This window comes from Aspergillus brunneoviolaceus (genome assembly GCF_003184695.1).
Source record: "Aspergillus brunneoviolaceus CBS 621.78 unplaced genomic scaffold BO95scaffold_2, whole genome shotgun sequence".
NCBI lineage: Eukaryota > Fungi > Ascomycota > Eurotiomycetes > Eurotiales > Aspergillaceae > Aspergillus > Aspergillus brunneoviolaceus.
This window is the reverse complement of record NW_020290732.1, coordinates 1-26,814: the sequence shown is the minus strand read 5'-3', so window position 1 is coordinate 26,814 and position 26,814 is coordinate 1. Positions and strand designations below refer to the sequence as shown.

Sequence of the window (26,814 nt, the reverse complement as noted above, 5' to 3'; positions counted from 1 at the left end):
TCCTAGCCCTGTGGCAACAGTACGGCTGTCCACTGCATGGTTGGACTACTTCCTGTTCTCTATCCACCCGTCCGAAAAGTCATCCCTCTCCCCTGGGCTCCTGTTTGTACCCGCAAGAAGGAGAACAGGGGGCGGGGTTGCGCATCCATGCCACTTGCCACATGTAATTCGGCCGAGTGTTACATGTCTGAGGCATGTGGCCAAAGCATTCGAGGTAGGGAAGGGGCTAGAGAGAAGGGATGATGGGATGCTGAAGGAAATAGATGGGTGCAGCCCACCGGAGATTGAAGGTTCCTTCAGGCATCCACTGCAGCCCTAATGGGGAAGAATCTCCTGGCGGTTCGCATAATGAAGGTTCGAAAGATTCTGGGAGAATACCTGCAAGCGGCCGAATCGGGCTCCTCTCGGCGATAGAGGTAGACAAAGCACGAATCAGCAATTTATTTTCTTAGATGGTGGTTATGACCCAATGGTTTAAGCTATGAGGGGACATATCCCTCAATGATCAGCAACTTTAATTACCTGGAGTTCCTGCGTCATTCGTCATTCGTCAAGCTCGGTCCCGTTGTTCGAAGGAAGGAGGGATGGGAAGGTCATTAGGGCGATAATGCTTGACACAACCGATGACAGCATGAATGGGTGTGGTTCTCTTGTCGAAGATGTCATGCGAGATTGCAGTGTCATGACTGGGGCCAGTGCGCATCAATGTGTAACTTGAGGTTTTATTAGATGCCCCGCTCTTGTTCATTAAGCTCGATCCATAGCTTGATTTGGTAAAGTGATCGGTAAATTTTCACGAACTGTGGGATTTCATCCTCGCTCGGAGGCAGAACGAAGTTCTAGGAGCTCGCCGACTTGCCGTGGTCTGTAGTGAATAACGAAGACGAGAAAATTGCATAAAATATGGATGAGGTTGAAGTGCCTGCTGGGGTCATGCCATCGGGGCCATGAGAGTGATTGCACGTCCGATTTGCCCAGCGGTAGAGCCAAGAACTGACATCGCACATCTTATACTTTCTTGTTTGAGTGCGCGTCCTTATCGCCACATTGCGATGTAGAATGATCCAGTCTGGATGATTAAGCCAAAATATGGGCATCACAAACATGTATACATGAAGTCAGTCGAGGATCTTGTACAACCTAGACCCATGGCGGAATCGATCGCCTGTCCTCCGTAAAGATAGGGTTACGATACGGGATGCCACGCGCTTGCCGACACTTGTTGCTGGGAACCGACAAAGCCGTTCATGACTGATTCACCTGTCATGGTCGCGAGTCAGGGATGTCTTGGACTCTGCATTGACAGGTCCTCTGCCGCTTGAGCCCCTTTGTCATGCCTTCCCCTTTTCTTCGTGTCATCAATCCAATTCATCAATGTGATACCGTCGCAATCATTGTCATCAATCAATTCTTGATCATTGATAGGCCGGGGTCCGTAGCAAGCAGATCCCGCATCAAGCTTCAGGGGGACCAAAGGGGAGAGGCGGTTAACCGAACGATCTCGATCCAGGCACGGCGTCATCTAGAGAGTTCTATGTAATGTATGTATGTACGGAGGCTGCGATACTGTTGTTTACTCCGTGCGTCTGTGTGTTGTTGATTTATCGATGGCGAGCCCATCTCGGTCAGGATCATCAATGAACAATCCATGGAAAAGGCCGTTATGCACGTTTCAAGCAAGCCGATGACCCCCGCACAGACCAATGACACGGTAGGACCAGCCAGACCATGGCGTCAGGACGACCAGGAACCTGCATCGGCAGACTACGGCCAGCGATGAATGGGTTCAAAGCTGGCTGGGTTGGGTGCTTTTCCTGCTCGGGACAACCCGAAGCTTCCCAGCTTTACAGGGTTTAACGTACCGTGCGTAGTTTTTTCGTTCGCTTGGCTGTTCGCCTGGCTGGCAGTGCCCGACCGTTCAGCCTGCCTTTCGCACTTTTTCCCAACCCACTGGACCCGATAAATGTCTTATTTTCATATTGCAAGGCCGCTTCACTGCTTGGACAACCACCAAACGGCGGTCCCCGGGAGAGCTTGCGTAATGAGATGCAGTCTGTGGAAATTGTGGAAACTGTGCAGACTGGAAACGGGCGCTTCCTCGAACCCCACCCGTAAGACCGATGGTCGTTCATTTCCACCAGGGATCAATCCCGAGATCCTATCGTCGATGCAAGCATAATTCCCCCGGGAACTGGGCATGCCACCCAGCGACCCAGTTCAGGCTGGCTGACGGGCTGAAGTTGAGTAAGATTGAAGGGGTTTCTTGGCATCACGCGAACTCTTGGGAGAGATTAAAGTTGGTCCTCCCCAATCTCTTCGCTATCCACTCGGTTCATTCGATCCGCCTCGATTTGCTTTGGGCCTCGGACTCTGGAAATCTTCTTTTCTTCCCCGCACGGTTGCTACACCAGGAGGAAGTCATACCTCACACTGGTCGCTTTTCGCTCCCTGGTGGATTTTTCTTTCTTTCTTCCGCCCTGCTTGACTCTTGTAGCTGGGACCATCCCTCTTCTGGGTCCTCGGATCCGCAGTAGTGCTTAGATTACGGTGTCGTTGCCGCTGGTACGTACTGGCAGGGACTGGGGGATTGGGGAGAGCAGGTAGGTCCCTGATACCGAAGGGGTACTCTTCTGTCCCACAACATGGCGATGATCTTGCCTTGCTGAGCTGAAGAGATCATGCCACACACAGCTGTTCTCCACGCCTTACATTTCCCGTGGGCAGAATCCATTACATAGGATCCACAGCTTTTGGCATCGAAAGGCGAATTTGTAAAGGAGGTCAATGATGGAGTAAAGGTGGAAACGAGGATGGAAAAAGTGGAGGGGGGAAGGGAGAGGAGAGGGTGGAAGTCTGGAAGACAATCAAGACAAACATGCGCCATGGGCGTGTGAGATGGCATTGCCGCATGGCAGAAGGATAAGATCAATGGAAAAAAGTCAAACACGAACAAACGTCCGCGGCAGGAGCCGAATACGGACGGGCCCATCCCAAGCCTTGCCCCTTCTTTTCCCTACCTAGTGGCTTCTTCTCTTCCCTTCCCTTCTTCCCCAGCGATATCACCAAGCGATATCACCGGATCAAGTGAAGACTCCGAAAGACCTATCTAGTGTCTACTCCATACTCCATACTCCGTACTCCGTACTTTACTGTTTGACAGACAGACAGATAGTCAGTCAGTCGGCTACGGTACAGTTCTTTCTACCTCGGGAAAATTCTCTCCGTGCCGCTTAGATTTGAAACAGTCTGTGCTTCGGTGGACAGCTGCAATCAATGGATTCATGTACCAGAACGAGCATCACGGCGCGAGGTTCGCGATCAGTTTTTCGAATGGGGGCGATAATGCAAGGAACATCTGCAGCAGATATCCAGCTCAGGGGGAGAAACGGACAAATCTGACCAGAACTAACAACAGGAGGCGAACGAACTACTGAGTACCGTACTATACAGTGTACGTACATACACTCTCGTTCCTCGACTTTTGTCTTAACCGTCTTGGGTCAAGTGGTCAGGTCGGTTTCATCTTTGCCTCGCAATGATGAAGCACATCATGCCCTCTCCTTCCGCTGCGCCTGGGCTCGGGTTCGCTTCCATGTGGCCCATCTCGTCTAGATGACATTTTTTCCTTGAATTGTTTTCCCAATCCTCTATTTTTCTCCTGTCTTGTATCTTATTGTCGGCTCGCTGTAGCTATGGTACTGTAAAAGATTTGGAGTACTCTGTAGGCTGTATGTAGTCTCTGGGTGATCTGCATTGGGTCCTTTCACCAGTAAGAGTTCAAGATATATATGCAATATGGCAACTCTGACCTGCGTTCAAAGACACCAGCGATTGCTATACTCCGTACTCCGTACGATGCATGCCCTTCAGGCGGCTCTGCGCCATTGATCACTCTGCACTGTGGCTTTCTGGTCTACCTGGCTCCAAAACAATGGAAACTTATTGTACCGTACCTCAAAATTGCTGCTGACATACATATACGGAGGCGATGAGTAGACCGACCCTTATTAGGCAATTGGTCAGCGCATCATCTCATATCTTCTCCAAGGCTCCTACTGATCGTATCGCGATCCCCACACTGCTCACATCAGTCGTCCGCTATTTTTCCTCTTCTCGCAACCGATGGTACTCGGTACTCTGACCAGAGTCAGTAGCGGTAAGTTAGATCGATGATGTCGAGGTTGCGATTGCTGCGGGCTCGATTGTATGATTTGTATGATTATCTTGAGTAAGTATTAGCCAATAGCTTCTTCAGCCTCTATCTTTAATGGTGCAGGTAAGGATTTGCTTTGCCCCACCGGAACTTTTCCACCTGTCGGGTTCATTCAATCCTCCAAGCAAGCAAGTCCTTCCGCCTTTTCTTTTTTCTCTTTCTTCCTTTTTTTTTATCTTTTACGTAGCCTAACACGGTTTTGAATTTCGGTTATTTTATTTTCTTCTTATATCTTTTTATTTTATTTTCTACAATTTTTAAACTTTCTTCCCGCCTCTACTTTACTGACTAGAACCACAAGACGGTCATATCTGTCTTATCATGTATTTGGGTGACTTTCTCCAGTTTCATCGTCATCTCTCTGTGCTCGATGTTGGTTGACTATGTACTGTAGAAGTTCTCTTGGATGACCTATCTTCGGATGCTTCCACAAGCTATTGGTATATCCTGAGCACTTAGTACACTTAGCAGTGTGTTGATAGCCTGGAGAGGTTTAGTAGCGTGTTGGCGTATACGCCATCTCAAGACGGGCTTTACGAGACTCATACTCATAGTGAGAGTAGTGTAAGACCGTTTATTACCGCCAACCAGACGACGTACTGTACATGTGAGTGAGCAGCTTAGCTGCAAGTCTCTCGACATTTTTATCAATCCAACATTTGCTTGAGTAGCGAGCGAGGGTCGCCTTGTTCCTGCCAGATCTCCACTGCTACTGCTAACTTGTTGCGTTACTTGTACTTGCGTACGAGTATGATCCCCGCTCTCTGGCCGCCCGACCTTTGCCAAATTCTTCCTCATGTTGCTTTCTCATTCTTCTTACCGAATATCTTCCGGGCTGTTTCATGCTCGCGTTAGAAGTGGAGCGAGACGAGCTTCGGTCTCGCAATCCGGCCGTTGTCTAGTGGCTCCCGTTCTGGTCCGGCTCATGGAACAGGTGGAGACTGAAGACAGGGAGAATGAGCGAGACAGAGGAAAGGAGTAAGGAACAAAGAAGGAGGGAGACAGACAGAGTGACAGCTGTTTTCTTTTCACCCCCCCTCCTTCTTTTTCGTTTTGGGTTTCTTTGTTCTCGACAATTTCCTTCTATTTTTCCCTGATTGACTGCGTGGTTCTAGCGTCAAGCTTGATTTAGGAGTTCAGTGAATTGAAATGGTCTCTGTAGTTGACTCGGTACAGTACGTACAGGTACAGTTCTGGTGCAGTGTGCATGGTCCGCCTGGTGGCCCTGACTGTCCTGACTTGTTTTGCTTTGGGGTCACTAAGTGGATGACTAAACCGACAGCAGCCTCGGTCTAAAGACTAGCGAGGACGCTAACCCGCTACTAACCACACTAACTGCACTAACTGGAGTCTAGCCGGTACCTTTTCCTTCCAAGTTCTCCTTCTCCAGTTGCTTCGGCCGCGAGAGGCTTGAAAACTCGGCGTCCGTTCTGCATTTATCTTTCTCCGCAAAACCCTGTCTGACCTGGACATTTTACCGCTTGCCCTCTCTCTAAGCCTTCTTGGGCTAAGGGACATACATACAAGAAGTCTTAGAGGCTGGAAATCGTTGCCCCCCTTCCCCCTCCTCCGACAACCTCCTCTTCTCCTGGAATAGATACCATGGCACCCACCATACCGTCATCCAGTACGAAGTACCGAGGAGTCTGGAGTACTGCCAAACTACTAGCTCCCCCCTCCCCCTTGGTCGTTACTCGTCAACTCTCGATGTGACAGGAATCAACCTGTCTGGCAATGACGCTACAAGCAGCTACAGAACGAAGATATCATCATGAGAGTCAAAATGATGATGATGATGATGATGGCAACCTCGGTGTCTTTTTCCGCCCTGCCCGCCTGGCTCGGTGGAGACCGGGCGGAAATGCACTTCCTGACTTTTAGAGAGCACACACACACACACACACACACACACATTAAAAATACGAACGCCCGTCGAGAAAAAAAAAAGCCCGGTACACTTTCTGACCGGTACCTGAGATGACAGTCTGGTAAGGTTATCGCTTCAACCAGTATTTTTGCTGGATCGTACCCAAGATGCGATGACCCGATGGACGGTTTGTCGCCCCGTCTCCACCTCGAGGTTTTTTTTTCTTCCCCTCCAGAGCCGCGGTATTTTCTTTTCATGACAAGATGACAGTCTAATTTCCTCTCGGTCTTATACGATTTGACATTGATTAGATTCATTGCGTATTGTTCACGCTGAAGAGGCCATGGAGGGGGGATCTCGATCCGCTCAAACTCCCTTTAATGCAGTCAATCTCCCACTCCATTCTCCGTGATAGTAGCCCCTGTCTAAGGTTCCCCTGGCTAGCTCCTCAGGTTGCTTGCTGGTTGCCCCCTCTCGCTGTTTCTCACGTGTCAATTGTTTCACACCACCGGACTGTTGGTGCCATGGTGGCTAAGGTGGGTGGGGATATCGCCAAGTGGCTCCCTAACCTAATGGCCCCCCTCCCTTCCTGTGTCTCGATGAGTCGATCCATGCCCGGTGTCCGGCGGGTTATGGAGCAGCCAACGCCCGACTAGTGCTGTCGGCAGCACTTCCACATGGTGCGTACCGCCGATTGCCATCTTTACTGTCGCAAGGAGAAGACGGCACACTGTGACTGGATGAGCCAGGTCGATAACCAGGGTCTATTCGACCCTTTCCTCCTGCGGTTGGCTGACGACCAGGATGACCGGTGGATTCGGCACTAGGAACGACCTGTCCCAGACTCTGAATGACCCGCACGATGCGATGCAGAGGTTGCGGGCGCCGGTTCCACGTCGGAAATTTTACAATCAATGAGGAGCGCGGGACATGAATGGCGTAGGAACGGTTGACGATTGTTCTTCCCGCCTCATTCATACCCTGCGTGAGCTCTGAGGCGATTTGCTCTCCCGTTGGACCTGAAGAGCCACGCTCTTCCATGACCCTCTGCTTCATTCGTCCGCAGGGCTGTCAGTCCCTCTTCCGCATATCACGCCTGTAGGGAACGTCCCCGGCTCGACCCTTCACCTTGCCACTTTACAGTGTCCGTCAAATTTGGCACTCTACATGGATACTTTCTACACTCTGGGCCATTCCCATCTACCAATTCTATTCTCATAGTCACTGCACCACCTCCCACCACGTATTGCCTTCATTGATATCGAACTCCTGCTCCTCACTTGTAAGCCGAAATCCCAGTCAACGCTTGTCTTGCGGTGTGCTATTTTACGGGCCATTGGTGCCTCGGAGCGTGGTCACCTCAGGCTCCTTCGTTGGTCAGGACCGTGTCTGATGACGACGTTCTCCAGCAAGTGTTCCAACTACGGTTACAACTGCTGCTGTCATTGCTGTGGTTGCTGACTAGTCGACCCCCCCCCCCCCCCGAGAAGATACTACGACGTCGACAGCAGCCAGCCTGAATTAGATCCTCCTCCTATCCATTGTGGTAGCATCCCCCGGTTCTCCCCAGCCCGTTTTGAATTCCCACTTTCACCCTCGTTCCCACCTTCATTGTCACTCCGGTCCTGATCCTGGATGGCTCAGTAGGCGCTACGCCTCCGGAGGTCTAGTTGACAATCGTAGGATGGTCTGGGATCTCCGTGTACCGAACCTTCAAGCTGTGGCCCGTTCCATTTAATTTCCTGTTTTCTTACGCTCGTTCCTGTCGGTCTTAGTTTCATTTCCCTCATTCTTTTGAGTTTGTTCTCCGCGTTAGCAGCTGGCATCTACCTATCGTTTGTTATAGCACCCTGTACGAGGACCTGAAGATTATTCGTCCCTTGCCCCCCTTCCCCCTCCCCCCTCCTCTCTCTTTCGTCCTCTCAGCCTCCCCTCACTCGTTCGTGGAAGGAGCTTGCCCATCGTGTGCGCTGCTGCATTACTAGCACGGTTTTGTGCTTGCGGTGGCCAACCTGAAAGTGGATCTCTCGCACTGGCCGGAGGTGATCAGGGCCTGCATTTTAACGTCCTCCGTTATTTCCACTGCCCGAGATCGTGCATTCGTTACCCGCTTGGGCTAGGCACCGTTTAATCTCTTCTATAACCTTCCTACCCACTGTCCGGTAACAATCCACCCCCTCTCCGGTTGAATCCTGGACCCAGCAAAGGGATCGACCTTTCATTTCTTGCCGTTCGTCAGTGGTCCTAGCGGAGGCCGAGAATCTCCTTTATCGCCCCGGAGTGTAAGTCAAGGGGGAGATCATTACTAGGGTAGCGCTGTCGTTCATTTGCTGTCGCTTGCCCGCCGTCCAAAGTCCACGCTGCTGTGTGTCGACTACTTGCTGCGTCTCACACGCAAAGAACTTGCCATTTACTCCTCTTTTCCTTCGTGTCTTCGACCCGTCCTCGGAGATCCGGTGCATCTTCAGCAAGCGCCCCGACAGCTCGTGCAGACCCACTCTGTCATCCCTGGTCTGGCATCTGGTTTGCAAGTTAGAGTCAGTCTATATCTGCGTTCGTCGCTGCAGTACGCCTGATCTCTTCTACCTTCAGCATAACAATTGTTCTTTCTATACTGGTCCACATCCTCTGCTACCATGTCAATCAGCGGGCCCTGTGTTTGGTTGTCCTCATTATCACCACCTTCTACTTCACATCTTCCCGGCATCACCAACCATTGGTCGACAGCTTCTTGGAATAGCAGCGAGCAAATCGTACCGAAGCCGAGGGCTATCCCGTCTAAATTGCCCGGGCCGTGGGAGAGAGAAGGCGAGCCTACAAAGACGCCTTCGGCCGACATGCAGCCCGCTGTGATTAAGGCTGAGAATGCCTTTCCAGCTATTGCTGCCGCCGGCTCATCTAGCCCAGTTAGGCCCATTGGGGGCACAAATCCCCATAATAGCTTAGTGAACCACAACACAGGCACGGAAACGGAGTCATTGGTTCAGATGGGACAGGAGAAAATCAACCAGAGCGGACCTCACCATCCACCTGCTGAAGGAGCCGACGTTTCACAGAATGCAAAAGAGACAACACCCGAGTTCAAACTTGAAGAAGCGCATGACAAGGAGAAAGGAGATGGAGATGCCGCAATGGTTTCATCGGATGAAGGAGCTGCGTCGTCCGAAAATGGCGACAAGAAACAGTCACCAGATAAGCACGACAAGAAGAAGATGAAGAGATTCCGGTGCGCAAGTCATAGATATGGACCGTATTCGCCGTGTTGCTAACAAAAAACGGCAGACTGACCCATAATCAAACCCGCTTCTTGATGAGTGAATTCACCCGTCAAGCACACCCTGATGCTGCCCACCGAGAACGGTTGTCCAAAGAGATTCCCGGCTTGACGCCACGGCAAGTTCAAGTTTGGTTCCAGAACAGGTATACACCGCCACACCTGAGCTTCATCATCATGCAGCTGTGAGGCTGACACTTTCCATGCAGACGGGCGAAGCTCAAGCGACTCACAAGCAACGACCGGGAGCGAATCCTTAAATCCAGAGCATTGCCCGATGACTTCGATACAACCCAAGTGCTACGGACGCCATTTGATCACAGAACAACCTCAGAGGCACCTGTTGCGTCTCCCCAATTTACATTCACTTATGGCAAGGATACTAACGATTTAAAGATGCTGCTTACCGATGGGATTCCTCGGAATGATGACGATTATGTGATCTCGCCCCTCAGCTCAGCCTCGACAACGAATGGATTCCCTTCAGCTGGACCGGATCGACACTTTAATGATTATACACATACAGCCGCCATGGCGAATCGGGGCGCTCATACACCTCTTACCGACATGAACCGACATAACCGCGGCGCGTTCCCGTTCCCCAGATCCAGCAGCTTTTCCGAGGCTTCGTTTCACAATGGACTTCACTACCATGGGCGATATTCAAGGCCCGGGCTCGAGCCGCTGGTTCATCCGAGCATGGCATACAGTCGTCGCCCCTTGGAATATGGTATCAATAGGTCTGCGAGCGGTATGGTGGTAGGGTATGATCAACAGCGAGCCATCGAGGGCTCTGTATCCCCGACTGGACAGCCGGATCAACAAGCTCACTATAACGTCGATGGGCATAGTAAGTTCTTGCCAACCACATTTTCCCATGACATCATCGGGCATTGAGACTAATGAGGATGGCGATAGACCAGCAGGCGCACAACTACCAATCCCCATTAGCCATGCCGGCACCCAAGGCCTTTGGCGGCATTGACATGAATGCACATATGCAACAACATGGGAGGCAGATACCCGCCATGCAATCCATCCCGGTCTCGGAGGCGCCCGACTACCGACCCTATTCATATGATCACCACCAATACCACATGAATGCCGCCATGCCATATAGCCAAGCCAACGCCTCCAGCATGAGCCTTCCCGCCTCCTTTCCGTCGGAAGCCAATAGTGTTTCCCAAGGACCGGTGGTCAGCACTGCAGAAGACCGAATCAACAATCCTCCGCAATTGATCGATCCTTTGAGGGCCAAATTTGGCAACCAGACCTTCGAATACGCCAACTACCTCTAACCCAATGACCAATGGCCTACTCAGAAACATCCTTTCTATCCTTCCCTCAACATACGCCGCCCTATAATCTGCCTTGTTCTTGATACCTATTTAATCATTGCCTTCAACCGCTCCTCCCATTACCTCTGGCGTGCATTGCACATATCGGCATTTCGTTCGCCTGCCGGAATATATACATATTGTCTTGATCCTAATCATCGTCTTGGCTTGCTACTGTTTTGGTTTCGTCACAAAAAGATTTTAAAGGAAAAAGGGGGTTTTCATCACTGCATTCCGGATCCCATTTCTCCAAGCTGGGACCGGACGTTCCATGGCGTCAAAACTGCTTTTTTTCTGATTTTATTCGCGAGGGCCTTCCGTTTAGCCCTGTTGCGTCTATTTATTGTTTCATTTTAGCATGCGTCGTGCCTTTGTCTTGGATTTGGGTGACTTCCCTGGGTTTTGTATGTATACAACTCTTAAATTCTAGTCTAATCATTTGGATTGCCATCAATTCTTGCCTACTACTTGCACAACTGCGCAGTCCGCACTCCATCACATTGAGCTGAGACGACTCTGGGCGCGGCAGATTATACGAGTACATGTAGGTGCTGAGTACGTCATGCACCAGTGGCCTGATATTAATGTGGAGCCAGATTGCTTACTTCTGAGCACTACGTACTTAGTAATGTGTAATAATGCTGCAGCCATGCAGATGCAGTGGTATTTACAGATCGCCTTAATTGTTTGGTCCAATGACAGAGGAATGAGCAGGGCCATAAAGCCTCCAGGCTGGCAGGTTCAAGATACATTATAGTCATCCAATTAGAAGAGATGTAAAAGCAACTGGAATCCGTTCTGAAGGTCATTAAGTGGCAAATGCCTACCAGCTTGCGAGTATTACAAACCCAAGCATTCTGTATTGCTGGATTGATTTTTGTCTCCGTGGTAGACGGTCGAATCAAAGATCGGCGAATGCAACTGTGGTCACGGGACTTCACGGAGGCTCTTGTCAGTCAACCAATCAGCCGCCGCTGATTGCCAATCATGGAATCTACATAGTTGAACGACGTTGAATATAAATATTGTTGTTTCCCTGCAACGAATTATTCAACCATCATCATCGAGAGCCTCAAATACTCAAATACTCAAGCTACCAATCTTCCACTCAACGATCACTTCGTCTCGGAACACTGCGATCGCGCCTTCGTGCCTCAAACCTCAAATCAATCCAACCGACACCTACCCGTGACGTCATTGGTCCATCCTCACTTTCTCTACCACTCTCACTCGAAAACCCATCTTTTGTCTTCTCGACCCTCAACTCCCACCACCAATAGTCAAAATGGTCAACCCTGCTTCCACCTGCTGCAAGACCTCCGGCGACGGTAGCTGCGTCTGCGCCGCTCAGGCCAAGTGCTCCTGCGGCAAGGAGAACGCCCTCCACTGCACCTGCAACAAGGCCTCGTCCGAGAACACCGTCTCTGGGCCTCGCTGTTCTTGCAGTATGTTCTCCCCCCCCCCCCAACAGTCCGTATCTTTTCTTCTGAAACTAACCCCATGGCATCAGGAGCCCGCCCTGCCGGCCAATGCACCTGCGAGCGTGCTCCCAGCGAAAACACCCCCGTTTCGGGCGATGCTTGCCCCTGCGGACAGAGATCTTCCAGTAAGTCCAGAGCCAACCTAGAAGCGGTTACAGAAACATCAGCTAACTTGGGTTCTCTCAGCTTCTTGCACCTGTGAAAAGGCCGCTGCTGTGGACGCTGCCGCTGAGAGCAACGAGATTGACTTCACCACCCGCGCTTGATCTTTTGACCTTTTGATTGAGTCGATCTTTCAAGTTTGCCTTTTTCTTTCTTCGGTGGGCCTTTTTTTATCATAGCATGGCACGGTTTGGGGATCTGGAGTTTTCATTCTGGAGTTTGACCGGGGGCGTTTTTTTTTTCTATATCATGAAGGGTGGTAGTGGCAGTAGTAGCATGGGGTACTTTTCTCAAGGATGAGATTGTATTACAATGGTATTAATGGGCTAGAGTCCTGTGAAACAGTACTATTTGAAGTTCATTTTTTTTCTGCGTTACGTAGGGTTCGCCTCATGCTCGCTCAGCTAGTAGGCTGCATGCAAAATGGCCCTTAAAAGGGTCGAAGCGACTAATAAGGATAAGAAGAGCAACTGAGTAGAGTATAAGTATGATCCACACGGACCATCATACGTAGTGGCAGGGGGAACACGGGCACAAATGCCGAGGAAGGGAGGGGGGCTGCCCATCTGGGTGTGAAAATCTCCCTTGTCCCCGCCGGGATGCAGACCCTGGGATCCGATAAGGTTGCATCCGGAATCACTAGTCACAACGGTTCGTGCATCAAGTAGATAGGTCCTACGGTACAGCAGTGCCTTCCTGTAGGACCGGGAGGTGGGGTGTATGGTGATACAGCAGAGTCAATTTGGATGTCTCATAGGCTATCATAGATGCTGGGTGTCAGAATTTAAATTAATGTGAGATGAGGCGGCTCCATTATGTTTCTAGAATTCTAGAAGCATTGGCTAACATCACCACACGATGAAGATCCCTGCATGCACCGCCACAGCGCATTAATATTCCTCCAGCTTTCCGCAGCCGGATCGGCCGCGGAAGTGGCTGAGGCCCGGCTTGGTTCCCTCCTGACGAGGGTCTCTCTCATTGCTGCTGCTTGCTGTTGCTGCTACTGCTGCTGCTGCAAGATCCCCGATTGACAACTTCACCTTTTCTCCCCTCCTCTCTCTCTTCTACCATTCCTTTCAAGCCAGCGAGAGAATCTCGATTCAATCGTGTCTCCAATTGCTACGACTATCTACTGTTTCTACTTATCTCCCGACCATTCCATTCCTTCGGCCAGTTTGCGACTCGACTGTCAACCCCCCCTGGTGCGCATCAGATTACGGCCCCCCTCCTTCTCCTCCTCCTCTCCTCCTTCAGATCTCCGCTCGCTCTCCACACCGGTATTCCACGCCATGTTCCATGCGCTCCGAAGATACTGAGCGGATAATCACAAATCACACCGACGAACCTCCCCGCATTGTTCCCTCACGCAGCGGCGACTGCGTGCAACGGACGCAGTGAATCCGCCCACCCCGTTCGACCCGAGACCGACCGACGGAGCGACTGGTCTCAATCTTTCTTCTTTTTCGTCTTCTTCTTTCAGCCAAGCCAGCATTGCTAACTAGCCTTCGCACATTTAATCCACACGCATCGCTCATTATAATTACTTATTCCTAATAATACTCGCCCCGTGCTTTGTCGCCCACCATGTCGTCCATGCGGGGTTTGGTCCAGTTCATCGCCGACCTGCGAAACGCACGAGCGCGCGAGCTGGAGGAGAAGCGGGTAAACAAAGAGTTGGCCAACATCCGCCAGAAGTTCAAGGGAGGTAGCTTGAATGGGTACCAGAAGAAGAAATACGTCTGCAAGCTGCTCTACGTCTACATCCAGGGCTACGACGTCGACTTCGGCCACCTGGAAGCCGTCAACCTCATCTCCTCCACCAAATACTCCGAGAAGCAGATTGGTTATCTGGCTGTGACTTTGTTCCTGCACGAGCAGCATGAACTCCTGCACCTGGTGGTCAACAGTATTCGCAAGGACCTGCTGGACCACAATGAGCTGAACAACTGTCTGGCGCTCCATGCGGTGGCCAATGTCGGTGGACGGGAGATGGGCGAGGCGCTCTCGACGGATGTGCACCGGCTACTGATTTCGCCGTAAGTTGACTGCTTGGTGGTTCAGGGCAGGAAAAGGGATTCTTGGTGATTTTCGAATCGGGGTTGCTGATTCTCGTGACTAGGACCTCCAAAGCCTTCGTAAAGAAGAAGGCCGCTCTTACCCTTCTCCGATTGTATCGCAAGTACCCGGGCATTGTACAGGCCGAGTGGGCGGAACGCATAATCTCCATCATGGATGATCCCGACATGGGTGTCACTTTGTCGGTGACTTCGCTGGTCATGGCGTTGGCCCAGGACAAGCCGGAGGAATACGCTGGGTGTTATGTCAAGGCTGCTTTCAGACTGAAAAGGATTGTGGTCGACAATGATATTGCGCCCGACTATCTCTACTATCGTGTGCCATGTCCGTGGATCCAAGTGAAACTGCTGCGCTTGCTACAGTACTACCCTCCCTCAGGTATGTGATCATCCCAACGATTCCGCTGCGTGGTCCCTTCATGCTAACCAAACTCCAGGCGACACCCATGTCCGTGAGATCATTCGTGAATCTCTGCAGCAGATCATGAACTCCGCTATGGATGCGCCCAAGAACGTTCAGCAAAATAACGCCCAGAATGCGGTCCTCTTCGAAGCCATCAACCTTCTCATACACCTGGACACCGAGCATAGCCTGATGCTACAGATCTCTGCTCGGTTAGGGAAGTACATCCAGTCTCGCGAGACAAACGTTCGCTATCTGGGGTTGGAAGCATTGACGCACTTCGCTGCTCGGGCGGAAACCCTCGATCCCATTAAGAAGCACCAGAGTATCATTCTTGGCTCCTTGCGAGATCGGGACATCAGTGTTCGGCGGAAGGGTCTGGATCTAGTCTACAGTATGTGCGACACGACTAATGCTGGCCCAATCGTGAACGAGCTGTTACGCTATCTCCAGACGGCCGACTATGCGATCCGAGAGGAAATGGTCTTGAAGGTAGCCATTCTCACGGAGAAATACGCCACGGATGCCCAGTGGTACATCGACATGACACTCAAGCTGTTGTCGTTGGCTGGTGACCACGTCAACGAGGAGGTATGGCAGCGAGTGATTCAGATCGTGACCAACAACGAAGAACTGCAGGCTTATGCGGCACACAACCTCCTTGGATATCTGAAGACCGACTGCCACGAGAGCTTGGTGAAGATCGGCTGTTATGTTTTGGGGGAATTCGGCCACCTAATTGCGGACAGTCAGGGTTCGAGCCCGATCGAGCAGTTTTTGGCACTGCAGGCGAAGATGATCACCAGTACCGACAACACGCGGGCCATGATTCTGTCATCATTCATCAAGTTTGTCAACCTCTTCCCCGAAATCAAACCCCAACTTCTGCACATTTTCCGCCTTTACAGCCATTCTCCCGACTCGGAATTACAGCAGCGTGCTTTTGAGTATCTGTCGCTGGCGACGCTTCCCACGGACGATCTACTCCGGACAGTCTGCGATGAGATGCCCCCCTTCTCCGAACGCGCGTCGATCCTGCTCTCCCGTCTCCACCAGAAAACCGCGGGCACGACGGAGAAGAAGACATGGGTGGTGGGCGGCAAGGACGCCAATGCGGACCAGAAGGAGGTACTGATGGCGCAAAACACGGGACTGAAGCGCAGTTTCACCACGATTGTCAACGGCACCAAGACGGGAACGAACGGAGCAGCTACAGGGCCCAGTGCGTCTGGTGACTTGGCCGGGCTGGATCTCAGCGCCTCTGCTGCTCCTAACATGGCCAGCGCGGCCCATCTGACGCCCGACTGGGATATCGGCTACAATAAACTATACTTCAACGACGAAGGCGTTCTCTTTGAGGATGCGCAGATCCAGGTCGGCCTGCGATCGGAATACCGGGGTCATATGGGAGTGGTGAAGATCTACCTTTCCAACAAGTCCTCGTACCCGGTCGGGTCCCTCACGACCACGTTGGACAACCGCGCTGCCCCGAATCTGAAGCTTGACACGAAAAGTCTGCCCGAGCCGTCTGTGCCGGCGGCGGGGCAAACGCAGCAAACGCTGCTGGTGGAATCGCACGGGCCATTCACGGACGCGCCCACGATCCGCATCTCGTACCTTGCTGGCGCACTCCAGGCTTACACGCTGCAGCTGCCGATCCTGATGCATCGGTTCATGGAGCCATCGGCGCTGTCAGCCGAAGACTTTTTCAAACGGTGGCGGCAGATTGGCGGAGGACCGCTGGAGGCGCAGAATACCTTTGCGGTGGCGGCGCGGGCCAAGGATGTTAGCGAAGCGTTCACTCGGCGGGTGGTGGAAGGATTTGGCTGGAAGATCCTGGACAACGTCGATCCAAACGGGAAGAACATTGTGGGTTGCGCTGTTTATCAGTTTGTCAACGGGAAGACGGGCTGTCTTCTGCGACTGGAGCCCAACTATGAGCGGAAGGTAAGTTTTAGATTTTGCTTCAACGAGAAAAGATCGATGACCGACTGACCAATTACAGATGTACCGAGTCACTATCCGAGCCACGCAAGAAGCCGTGCCGCAAGCACTGGCCAAGCAGATGGAGCAACGGCTGTCACAAGGAGTATTGTAGGGAGAGAGAGCATCGGAAGACCGGGTTCGGTCCATTACTCCTTATCAAAACTAATGTACTTATTCCCCTTGACTTCTGATCCGTTGTCCTTCCTCACTCCGGGATGGGGCGCGGGCATAGCCATGATGGCCGCAGGCACTTATGTATTTACTTGTTCCGACCTTTTGACCACCTACCGTATATACCTTTTTGCATGTGGGCAGTAATTTCGATTTTCTGATGTTAGCGGATGGGTAATGTGGGCAAGTGTACGCGCGTTGCTGTGGCGGTCTGTGTAAATCGCATAGTGGAGTTGGGCGGATATGACGCTGATGCCTATTGACTTTTCTGATTTTTGTTTGTTTCTTCATGTGCCCTGTGAATCGTACTATGTACTCATAGGTATTGACTCTGTCCACGGTTGCTGAGCCTGATCAGGTCGAGACGCCTCCCAAACTCTATGTTCAGGATAGTCAGATATGATGTCGACAGACGATGATGTTATCTGATCGATGATGCAGTGTCTGTCGAGGTGTCCAGTTAAGGCTGTTCTGGGGCTACAGACGAGGGATCCGTCCACGGTTCGTGGAGGGATCATCCAATTAGGTCACCGACTGATCGACCCGACCATCAGCTCAGCTGAGTCAGCTTCACTGCACGCCGATCATTGGAGCAGACCAGGCCCGCTCGGGTCCAAGCTTACACGTGACACCGGGAGATCGGCTCCGACAGATTCCTGATTAGGGAAGGTGTGGTCTCCACCCGGTCCCAAAGGAGACAACCGGGGTTTGTCCACGGTGGAATTGAAGACCGCTTTCGTCATGCCCGATCACCCGTTCATCGTCATCATCCATGCATTATTCGCCCCAAGAGGCAAAAAAATTGGCATGAACGATGATGTTGACTGCATTGGATGTACTGTCACAATGAATGATGTGATGATGTGGTTTGGTCACTGTAGCAGAGGCCCTTTCCCCGGAAAATCTGCTCATGTCATGACGTGAGAGACCTTCTGTCGACCACGATCCAGAACCTTTTGTTGGTTCGGTTCCTCTTTTTCAAGTGTGAATTGGGTGTGCTGAGCTGAGTTGGATGGAGTTGAGTGAGTGAGTGACTGGTGAAAAGAGAGTCAGTCAGTCAATCAGTCAGTCAGTCAATCAGTCAGTCAGTCAGTCCATCTTCTCCTGCTCTCTTCCGATCGCACTAGAAGCCCAGCCAAACCAAACCAAACCACACCCGCCCGTTCGGGCTTCGACCTCCGTTCGGGGCCCATAATGTATCTCAAATTGTCACAATTTCCACCTAGCGAACAAATAGTCTGTCTAAGACTCTAAGTATTTAATATTGTTCCCACCGGCTAGGCCTCCCCATTTTTTTTTTTTTCATTTTTCCATTTTGTTAAGCTAGTCTGAATTTTCTTTCTCCATTCGAGCTCCAGTCCAATTTCATTTCCACAGGCAACTATTCCCGATGGCTGATGGAGCTTGACTTACTGAGTAAAGGTTGTTCGGCTGTTGCGAAATTCCCACCTAATCAAAATTAATCAATCAATAGTCTACTTGTCTACTAGTCTCTCCCTCCCTCGTGGCTGTCACGAGAAAGAAGCTAGAGAAACTTCCCGTCGAACTACTGTTTGACAATTGAGGGGGTTTAAATCAAATTCCCATATGGCATGCACGCTTAGACCGGGGGGGGGGGGGAGGGGGAATAATCTACTATAAAGGGTCGGGTCGGCTCTCTTCTCTTGAGTAGTTAGTAGTTAGTTAGCTAGGCTACTACATAGTTAGTTACAGTACCTCTACTCCGTCCTGTCAATGTAACTCCGTAGAGACCGGAGTCCGCGTCGTTATGAGGAAAAGTACGGAGGAGTAGGGATGGATAATTTAATGATCTGCCCCCCGGAGGGAGGAAAGGGGGAAGGGAACTACTATGTACGTCTCCCCCTGATGCATAATTCGCTTCATTTTGTTACTCAACTCATTCATCCCCCTTGCCCTCCCCTCTGGCTCGGTCCGATACCGGATATTTTATGCTGAATCCCACTGTCAGGAATGCTCAATTGAGTTGACATGAGATCTGAATAATTTATGTTTATGTTCACTTCCTCCGCTTCACAACAGCCGGCTTTTTTTCTATTGAGATTATGCTTCATTGTACAGTACGGTAGTGTGCTCCCCCCTGGTTCCGATTGACCTTTCTTCACACGTCTTCCCTACTGATTAGAAAGAATCGAAGATCCAGACGGTCCAGACACACGGCCAAGACTCGGGGTGGCATTTGCGGCTTTTGTCGCCTACTTTGACCCTTACTATGTACTAGTTACTGTACCTGTACTGTCCCAAGGCAAGGGAAAAAAGGAGTTCCCGTGGGTGGTCCGTCGTTTTCCCCCCCTTCCCGAAAGAGTCGATTACATACTCTTCCCCCGGATGATGCGACCTAACGATGAACTTGATGGCTTCTTTGGGGCTTTCTTTTTCATCTTTTATTTATTCTTTTTAAACTTTCTCTTCCGTCGTATGCCGGAGGTTCAGATGTACCTCGTGGGTGAGTGGCTGTTGGCATAATGACTGCTGCTACTGCTGCTGCTGCTGCTGATGGGAATTAAACGCCGTAACTCCACCGCAGCGCTTCGGGCCTGACGTCAAAAGCAAATCAATCCATTAACTGCTGCAGAACAGCTGAGCAGTCAACCCCATGATGATGATGATGATGATGATGATGATGATGTTGAGGATTACCATTGCCCCTCCACATTTCCATCCCCCCATGTCATGATCCATTCATTCAGTCAGTCATCCTTTTCATCGGGTCGATCTTTTTCAGTAGGGAATAAAAGATCCATTGGGGGACGTGCTTCATTGCGAATCGTTGACCGACTTGACTCGAGATCTAATTTTACTCCATAATAATCCTCTCTTTTCCCTCCCTCTCTCCCCCTTCTGGCTAGAACTCCTTTCTCTTCCTCTTTAGAACAAGACGATTGACAGACAATATAATATACCGAACCTGCCCCCCTCTCATCCCCCTCCCCCTCCCCCCTCCTCCCCTCGTGGTCTTATCTTCTATCTCAGTCTTCACACACATCAACTCGTCCTGGTGACTGGTGGAAGTATAGATCCTCGATATACTTCGTCTTGCTTGGTGTCACTCCCACATTATTACCACTACTACTCAACACCTCGTCAACCACCAACACGAATATCACGGCCGTCTATCCGAGATTGACCCTCCCAAACCACAGAATACGGGAAAATATTCAAAGAACAGAACTCCCCACCCCTCTCTCTTCTCTGAGAAAAAAGTTCGATTCCGACAAATTGGACGGGATATCCACTTCCGCCTCCACTGCAAAACTGTCACTTTTTCTTACTTTCCCTTCCGAGAAACGCCCGGAAGGCCGCGGGAAGAACGAAGAACGCCCAGTGCGACCTTTTTCCCCCCTCCCCCTCTCAGGGCTGTCCACACCGACTGCCTGACTCGATTACTCATTATTCACCCTCAATTTGGGCACTTACCGGCGAACGTCTCGGCTTTTAACCTTTGGGTGTCTTCTTCGGGCCCATTTCTTCTTTGATTGACATATTTAACCTTGGTGTCGATCCTCCGCGAGCAATTCTGGGTTGGTGTTTGTCTACTATCAGGCTTTCTCCGGCTAAGCAGACGAACCCTACCTATACTACCTGCCACCCGCCGAACTATATCTTTCCACATACACCCACTACAACCCCACACACATCACATCACACAACAAAATGTGCCAACAATACTTTACCATCTACTCCTGGTGCCACTGCGAGGAGGCCGCCGGCGAACACTACTGCACCGAGCGCAGCCGCGACAGCTGCCCCAGCCTCGACATCAAGACGGTCCACATGCAATGCTTCTGCCACCTGCACGCCACGCGCGGCTTCAAGTCGGAGCGCAAGTGCCGCAAGCACGAGCGCAAGCAGGAGCGCAAGCGCCTGTCGATGATGAGCGCCTCCACGAGCTCCACCGGCAGCTCCAGCGGCTCCTCCAGCGGCGGCTCCAGCAGCGAGAAGAGCTCGCTGGAGCCCCGCCGGCGCAAGTGGTACCATTTCCACTTCCGATCGCGCACGATCTAGAGGGATATTGAGTTTAAGAAGAATGTCTCTCGTTTACTACTGTTTTTCCTATGTTTCGAAACTTTGTTGCTGCAATTGCTTTTCCTTTGTTATGTATCGGTGTTGGTGGCTGTTTTGATATTTTCTTTCTTTGCTTTGCTGGCAAGGCGCTGCTGCGGCTGCGTGGTTTTGGGTTACAGGGTTTATTGAGTATGGGTTGGGGTTTAACAGGCGTTTTGAGAACCTGGTGGAATACACCAGGTAAAGAGGGTTCAGGGCGTTATCTGGCTTTTTTTTTTACCCTTCATCTCCAAGTAACGCTTGGGTGATAAGTGTGTGAAGTTATGCATATTACCCTGGAGTATATTATTTGGGAGGGACTGGTGATTAAGACACTGCATCAAGAGATTCCCCTCATCGTCTATGGGCTGGGCTGGGCTGGGCTGCATAAGACCGACAAACAATGAAAAGAAACTTCTAGAGACCAAAACAATACAATCAATTTTTCGTTGATCATTGCGTGTTTGGGGAGGGAACGAGAGAGAAGTCAGCTGTCAACTTCCTCATTAGAAGCAAAGAAATTGTGGATTGATGGGGTGGAATGTACTATGGATTATGGATTCTACTTGCAGTGCACCGGACTTGAAACCCCTGAGGGGAGAATCCAAACGTACCAAACCCAAAGGTACAGACAGCAACAAACCACCTTCATTCCTCCTCCCTCTCCCTCTCCCTCTCCCTCTCCCTGTTTCGCTTTCTCCCTTTCAACAACAACAACAACAACGCCTCCCCTTTCTCTTGTCTCACCTGCTCGTTTACCGTCGCTCTTATAAACTTCCTCTGTCTCACAACCCCGTCAGACATTGGGCACCTATTCTGATTGTCATCTTCTGTCTTTGTTTGTGTGTTATACTTCATCATCCAATGGGCCCGTCATGGACCCCTCACAACGCGATGCGGAGCCTCCGTCATTCACTGCGACTGTGTCCGATAACACCAACACCACCACAAAAACAACTGCGATAAACACATCAAGTTCTACTTATCCTGGATCCTCTTATATTACTGCTACTCCCCCAACCGATGCCTCTATCATCGCTACTCCGCATCCACCATCTCCTCCCGATCGTGTATCGTCGCGCTTATCGCCCCCCGATCCCCCCGCGCGTTCGCACCCGCCCCCTCGGCGCATCCCCAGCTCTGATTCCCTGGCGGACGATCGCCGCAAGTCCACCCCGAGCTTGAAGAAGCGCTCATCGACCGCGTCGCTGCACTCCAACCGAGGTACCTCAGCCTCTCCGCGTCCGACCACCGCGTCGCGGCGCTCCTCCTCCTCGCCCTTGGGGTCATCTCCGCCGACCGCCGCCGCCAGCAGCATGCCCGCGGCCACCGCGCCGGAGCGCTCTCTGCCCACGGCGGCGTCGATCGCAGCCGATTTCCTGCAGAAGGAGATGAATTGGCATCAGTCCACCGACGTCCAGGCCTCCACCCTGGTGCTGCTACACGATGCATGCTACGGCCATCGCTTCGCGCGCCCCCGCACCTCCCGCGCCGCCCTGAATTCCATCGTCGAACGCCCGGAGCGCATCCAAGCCACCGTGCTGGGCATCGCGGCCGCGTACGTGCACCTGGCGCGCCGGCATGCCGGCGGTCGACACGCGCCGCACCCCGAACTGGATCCGCGCCAGCTGCCCGTGCCGCCCTTCCAGATCCGCCGGACCGCGCGCACCCTGTCGTTGCAGTCGCCCGCCGTCGCCCATGTGCACGGGTCGCAGTGGATGGAGGAGCTGAGGAGCATGTGCAATGCGGCGGAGTCGCGACTGGCCCTGAACGGCAAGGAGCTGGTTCGACCCCGCAGTGCGGGCAAGGACGGTGCCGCTGCTGCTGCTGCCGCCAACAACGCGCCCGCTCTTCATGAAGGGGACCTCTATCTCTGCGCGGAGTCGCTGGCGGCATTTGAAGGCGCCCTGGGAGGCGTGACGGAGGCGGTCGATGCGGTCCTTGGGACGAGCCCGACCAAGCGAGCTTTTGTCTGCATCCGCCCGCCAGGTCACCACTGCTCCTCGGGCCACCCATCGGGGTTCTGTTGGATCAACAATGTTCACGTGGGCATTGCGCATGCGGCGATGGCCCATGGTCTGACTCATGCCGCGATCCTGGACTTCGATCTGCATCACGGGGATGGCTCGCAGGAGATCGCCTGGGACCAGAACCAGAAAGCCGGCACCGCCGCCCGGAACGCGGCGGCGCACAAGAAAACCATGGTGGGATACTTCAGTCTGCATGACATCAACTCGTATCCCTGCGAGGCGGGCGACGCGGAAAAGGTGCGCAATGCGAGTGTGTGCATCGACAAGGCCCACGGCCAATCGATCTGGAATGTTCATCTGGAGCCGTGGAAGACCAACCAGGAATTCTGGGACTTGTACACGACCAAGTATAGCATCTTGTTGGAGAAAGCGCGCGCCTTCCTACGACGACATACGCAGCGACTGACCAGCGCCGCGAATGGACCTCCGCCCAAGGCGGCCATTTTCCTCTCGGCGGGGTTTGACGCCAGCGAGTGGGAGGGGGCTGGCATGCAGCGGCATCAGGTGAACGTTCCGACCGAGTTCTACGCCAGATTCACGGCCGATGTGGTGCGGCTGGCTAACGAAGAAGGGCTGGGGACGGACGGGCGCGTCATCAGTGTCCTGGAGGGCGGCTACAGCAATCGCGCGCTGACCAGTGGCGTGCTCAGCCATCTGGCGGGGCTGAGCGAGACCAGGGAGACCGACGAGGACCAGCAGATCGATCGCTTGGCATCTGAGATGACCGATCGTCTGGGCCTGTCTGACACCCTGCCGGTGGATGTGGTCTCACCCCAACCTGATTACGACAACGAGTGGTGGTCGCCGGGGATGCTTGAGGAATTGGAAGCGCTGGTGTACCCGCCGTTGGCGCCCGTCAAACCCCGGGAGAAAGCGGCGCCGACCTATTTCCAACCCACCCAGTCCTTTACCGCTAAGGTGGTGAACCCCTCGCGCGATCGCCGGTCGATAGGCTCTTATTACAGTGTCGAGCCCGAGGCGCCCCCGCCCTTGCCGCCGGTCGGCTGGGCGACCTCCACCCACGAGCTTTTTAAAGTGTTGATCCCGACGTATCGGCAGACGACCAGCTGTCGGCCGGAGGAGCTGAACGCAGAGGCATCGCGCTTGCGCCGGGAGCGGCAGGCGGCCACGGCGGCGGCTCGCAGCGCGACCCCCAGCGCCAATAGCGCACCCCCTGCACCGCCGGAGGACAACCGGATGAAACTGCGAGTGCGCAAGCCCAAGACCTCATTGCCGCCCAGCCCCCAGGCTGAAATGCCGAAACGGCCGGTAGCGCGCAGCACGCGCAGGACGACCATCGATGCCCCACCGGAGCGGGGGCAGCAGACGTCACCTGTGGTACGGACTGCACGGAGGAAGAGTGCGGTGGCCGAATCGGTCGGCAGCGATTCTTCCAATGCGCGAGAGCTTTCCAAGGCTGCGGCGGTTGCTGCCACTGGTGCGATCAGGGCTAGTGGCTCTCGTTCTAGCACGCCCCAACGTGAGGGTGCGTACGCTGCACCTCCTGTGCCTCGAGTGCCGCCGGAGTTTCAGCCTAGTCCGGAGAAGAAGGAGAGCGAGGATGAGAACAGGAACAAGGATGAGAGCAGGGACGCGGAGAACAAGAGCACCAGCGATGATGTCGACAATCTGGCTGCCGGGGTGCGCAAGTTGCATATCAAATTGAAGGTCCCGTCCCCGGAGGAGAATGCCGCGCGCGAGCGACGGGCCGCGGAAGAACGCAGGCGTGCGAATGGGGCCAAGGTCACTTCGAAGACGACCAAGCCCCCTCGATCGCCGAAGCGAGTGGGAGGGAAGAGCTCTGCCGCGTCTGCGGCCAAGGTGGCTGGTCGGGATGGAGGTGTGTGGAGTGAGGCGGATAGACATCCGGGTGAGGCGGAGGCCAAGCCGCAGCTGACCGAGCAGGAGATCAAACCACAGCAGCAGCAGCTTAACGGGCAGGAGACTAAAGCCCCTGCTTCAGTCATGTCCCCATTGTCGGTGGTCTCGTCGCCGGTCTCCGGGACGGGCTCTGCCCAAGGAGGGAGTTGGACGCATTCCGACAAATCCGCCGTGCTGATGTCCCCGCCTCTTACTCCGGGGCAGCCGCAGTCGAGGCTGTATCTACCACCGGCGTCCGAGCCGATGGGGAATGGGTTGCCTGTGTTGATGTCGCGGGGGCCGATTCGGTTTGCGTCGGCGGGTAGTTCCGGGGGGATGGAGAAGGAGGCAAAGAGAGGAAATCAAACGGAGGACGGATGACTTCAGTGTTGTACTCGGCATATGCTGTAATCTGCCTGACTGCGTAAAGTGTTTTTGACGTGTGTGATAACTTATACCCCTTGACCTTAGCTTTTTTTTTTGTTGCTAGTATTATCTCCGTCTTAATCTCCGCCATCAGATAATGTTGTTGCTGCACCGCCACGCTGAGTCAGGGACACAAGTCCCTGTGCATCTTCCAGCACCCGCCAGAAGACCATTAATCATCGTCCACTTGACTTGACTCCGTGATATTGCATTTCTCAGCCAGCTTACCCACCTTCTTTTAAACATAACATCTCTCATTCAAATCCAACCTTTATACTACTCACTCATTACACTCACCCTTAACTCAAACCATAACCTACCCTTTCCAAAGCAAAAATCCCAACCAAAGACACACACCACTACAGAAAGAAAGAATGTCCGGCAGCGGCAGCGGCAGTGTCAACACCCCCCCCAATGGGGAACCCCCCGAAACCGACCTCGACAGCATCGGCCACCACTGCGACCTGGAATACTGCCACCAACTCGACTTCCTCCCCTTCCGCTGCGCCTCCTGCAGGGGCGTGTTCTGCCTCGACCACCGCACCGAATCCGCCCACCAGTGTCCTCGCGCGGGGGAATGGGCGCGCAGCAGCAGCAGCGCCACCACCACCACCTCAACCCCAACCTCCGCCTCAACCTCCTCAACCCCCCCAACCAAACCAAATATCCACAACACAGCCCAATGCAGCCACCTCGCCTGCAAAACCCTCATCCACACCCTCTCCGAACCGGGCGTCCGGTGCCCCGAATGTCGGAGGGAGTATTGTCTCAAGCATCGGTTGCGGGAGGGGCATGCTTGCCAGCCTTTCCCCCGGAGTGGTGGTAAGGGGGGTGGGGGTGCTGGGCAAGGGCAAGATACGCTGAAGTCGATGTTCGCGCGGGTGCGGGGCAGCTTTGCTTCGCTTGCTTCGGGGGGTAGCGGTGGGGGTGGGGGGAATGCAGGGAAGAGTCTAGGGGATAAGAATAAGGGGGCTACGGCTACGGCTACGGCTACGGCTACGGCTACGACTACGACTACGACTACGACTACCAAGAAAAGCAAGCCGGTCAATCGCGCGATGGCGGTCAACGCCCTCAAGCGCACGGCCAAGGGGGATGCGGCTGTGCCTGCGGAGCGGAGGGTGTATCTTTCTGTTGAGGCGGCGGCGGCGCCTACTAGGTCTGCTGCTGCGGCGGCGGCGGGGGCTGCGGGGGCAGGGGCAGCAGGGGCGTTTTGGTTCGATGGGAAGTGGAAGGTCGGGCGGGTGCTGGATGATGCGGCGCGGAGGCTCGGAGTTGAGAATGTTAATAACCGCGTGGCTGGGGAGGAGGAGCGGCTGCGCGTGTTCCATGTGGATGGCGGGGTGTTTTTGGAGTTTGGCGATACGTTGGGCGAGAAGGTGGTCGCTGGGGATACGTTGGTTTTGTTGCGGGGGGCCGGGATGATTCTTTAGTTTGGGTGTCTCGGGTCTCGGTTTATTTGGGGGG

The 26,814-nt window shown here is 53.1% G+C and overlaps 6 protein-coding genes across 6 annotated transcripts; all 6 read left to right on the top strand.

Annotated features, from left to right (window-relative positions):
• The first annotated feature begins 8,509 nt into the window (after window positions 1-8,509).
• Window positions 8,510-10,842, top strand: BO95DRAFT_74219 (homeobox domain-containing protein). The gene is made up of 5 exons (XM_025592197.1): window positions 8,510-9,306; window positions 9,363-9,500; window positions 9,564-9,696; window positions 9,751-10,204; window positions 10,273-10,842. Exons 1-5 carry the CDS (start codon window positions 8,717-8,719, stop codon window positions 10,650-10,652), a joined length of 1,695 nt encoding a protein of 564 aa, XP_025447545.1. The 5' UTR covers window positions 8,510-8,716; the 3' UTR covers window positions 10,653-10,842.
• Window positions 10,843-11,742: 900 nt separating this feature from the next.
• Window positions 11,743-12,682, top strand: BO95DRAFT_478065 (putative copper resistance protein Crd2). The gene is made up of 3 exons (XM_025590015.1): window positions 11,743-12,136; window positions 12,202-12,297; window positions 12,359-12,682. The coding sequence occupies exons 1-3, from the start codon at window positions 11,977-11,979 to the stop codon at window positions 12,436-12,438; spliced, it is 336 nt and encodes a 111-aa protein (XP_025447544.1). The 5' UTR covers window positions 11,743-11,976; the 3' UTR covers window positions 12,439-12,682.
• A 1,106-nt stretch (window positions 12,683-13,788) lies between these two features.
• Window positions 13,789-16,940, top strand: BO95DRAFT_74191 (AP-2 complex subunit alpha). Its single transcript, XM_025592196.1, has 4 exons — window positions 13,789-14,370; window positions 14,454-14,788; window positions 14,847-16,759; window positions 16,818-16,940. Exons 1-4 carry the CDS (start codon window positions 13,919-13,921, stop codon window positions 16,908-16,910), a joined length of 2,793 nt encoding a protein of 930 aa, XP_025447543.1. The 5' UTR covers window positions 13,789-13,918; the 3' UTR covers window positions 16,911-16,940.
• Window positions 16,941-20,641: 3,701 nt separating this feature from the next.
• On the top strand, window positions 20,642-20,842 carry BO95DRAFT_321692 (uncharacterized protein; the record flags this gene model as incomplete). Its single annotated transcript, XM_025581805.1, has 1 exon — window positions 20,642-20,842. A coding segment is annotated over one exon (201 nt), but the record flags the coding sequence as incomplete, so codon positions are not given.
• A 698-nt stretch (window positions 20,843-21,540) lies between these two features.
• Window positions 21,541-25,525, top strand: BO95DRAFT_74134 (histone deacetylase hosB). Its single transcript, XM_025592194.1, has one exon. The coding sequence runs from the start codon at window positions 21,907-21,909 to the stop codon at window positions 25,300-25,302; it is 3,396 nt and encodes a 1,131-aa protein (XP_025447541.1). The 5' UTR covers window positions 21,541-21,906; the 3' UTR covers window positions 25,303-25,525.
• A 1-nt stretch (window position 25,526) lies between these two features.
• BO95DRAFT_74138 (AN1-type zinc finger protein) lies at window positions 25,527-26,814 on the top strand. The gene has a single exon (XM_025592195.1). The coding sequence runs from the start codon at window positions 25,722-25,724 to the stop codon at window positions 26,778-26,780; it is 1,059 nt and encodes a 352-aa protein (XP_025447540.1). The 5' UTR covers window positions 25,527-25,721; the 3' UTR covers window positions 26,781-26,814.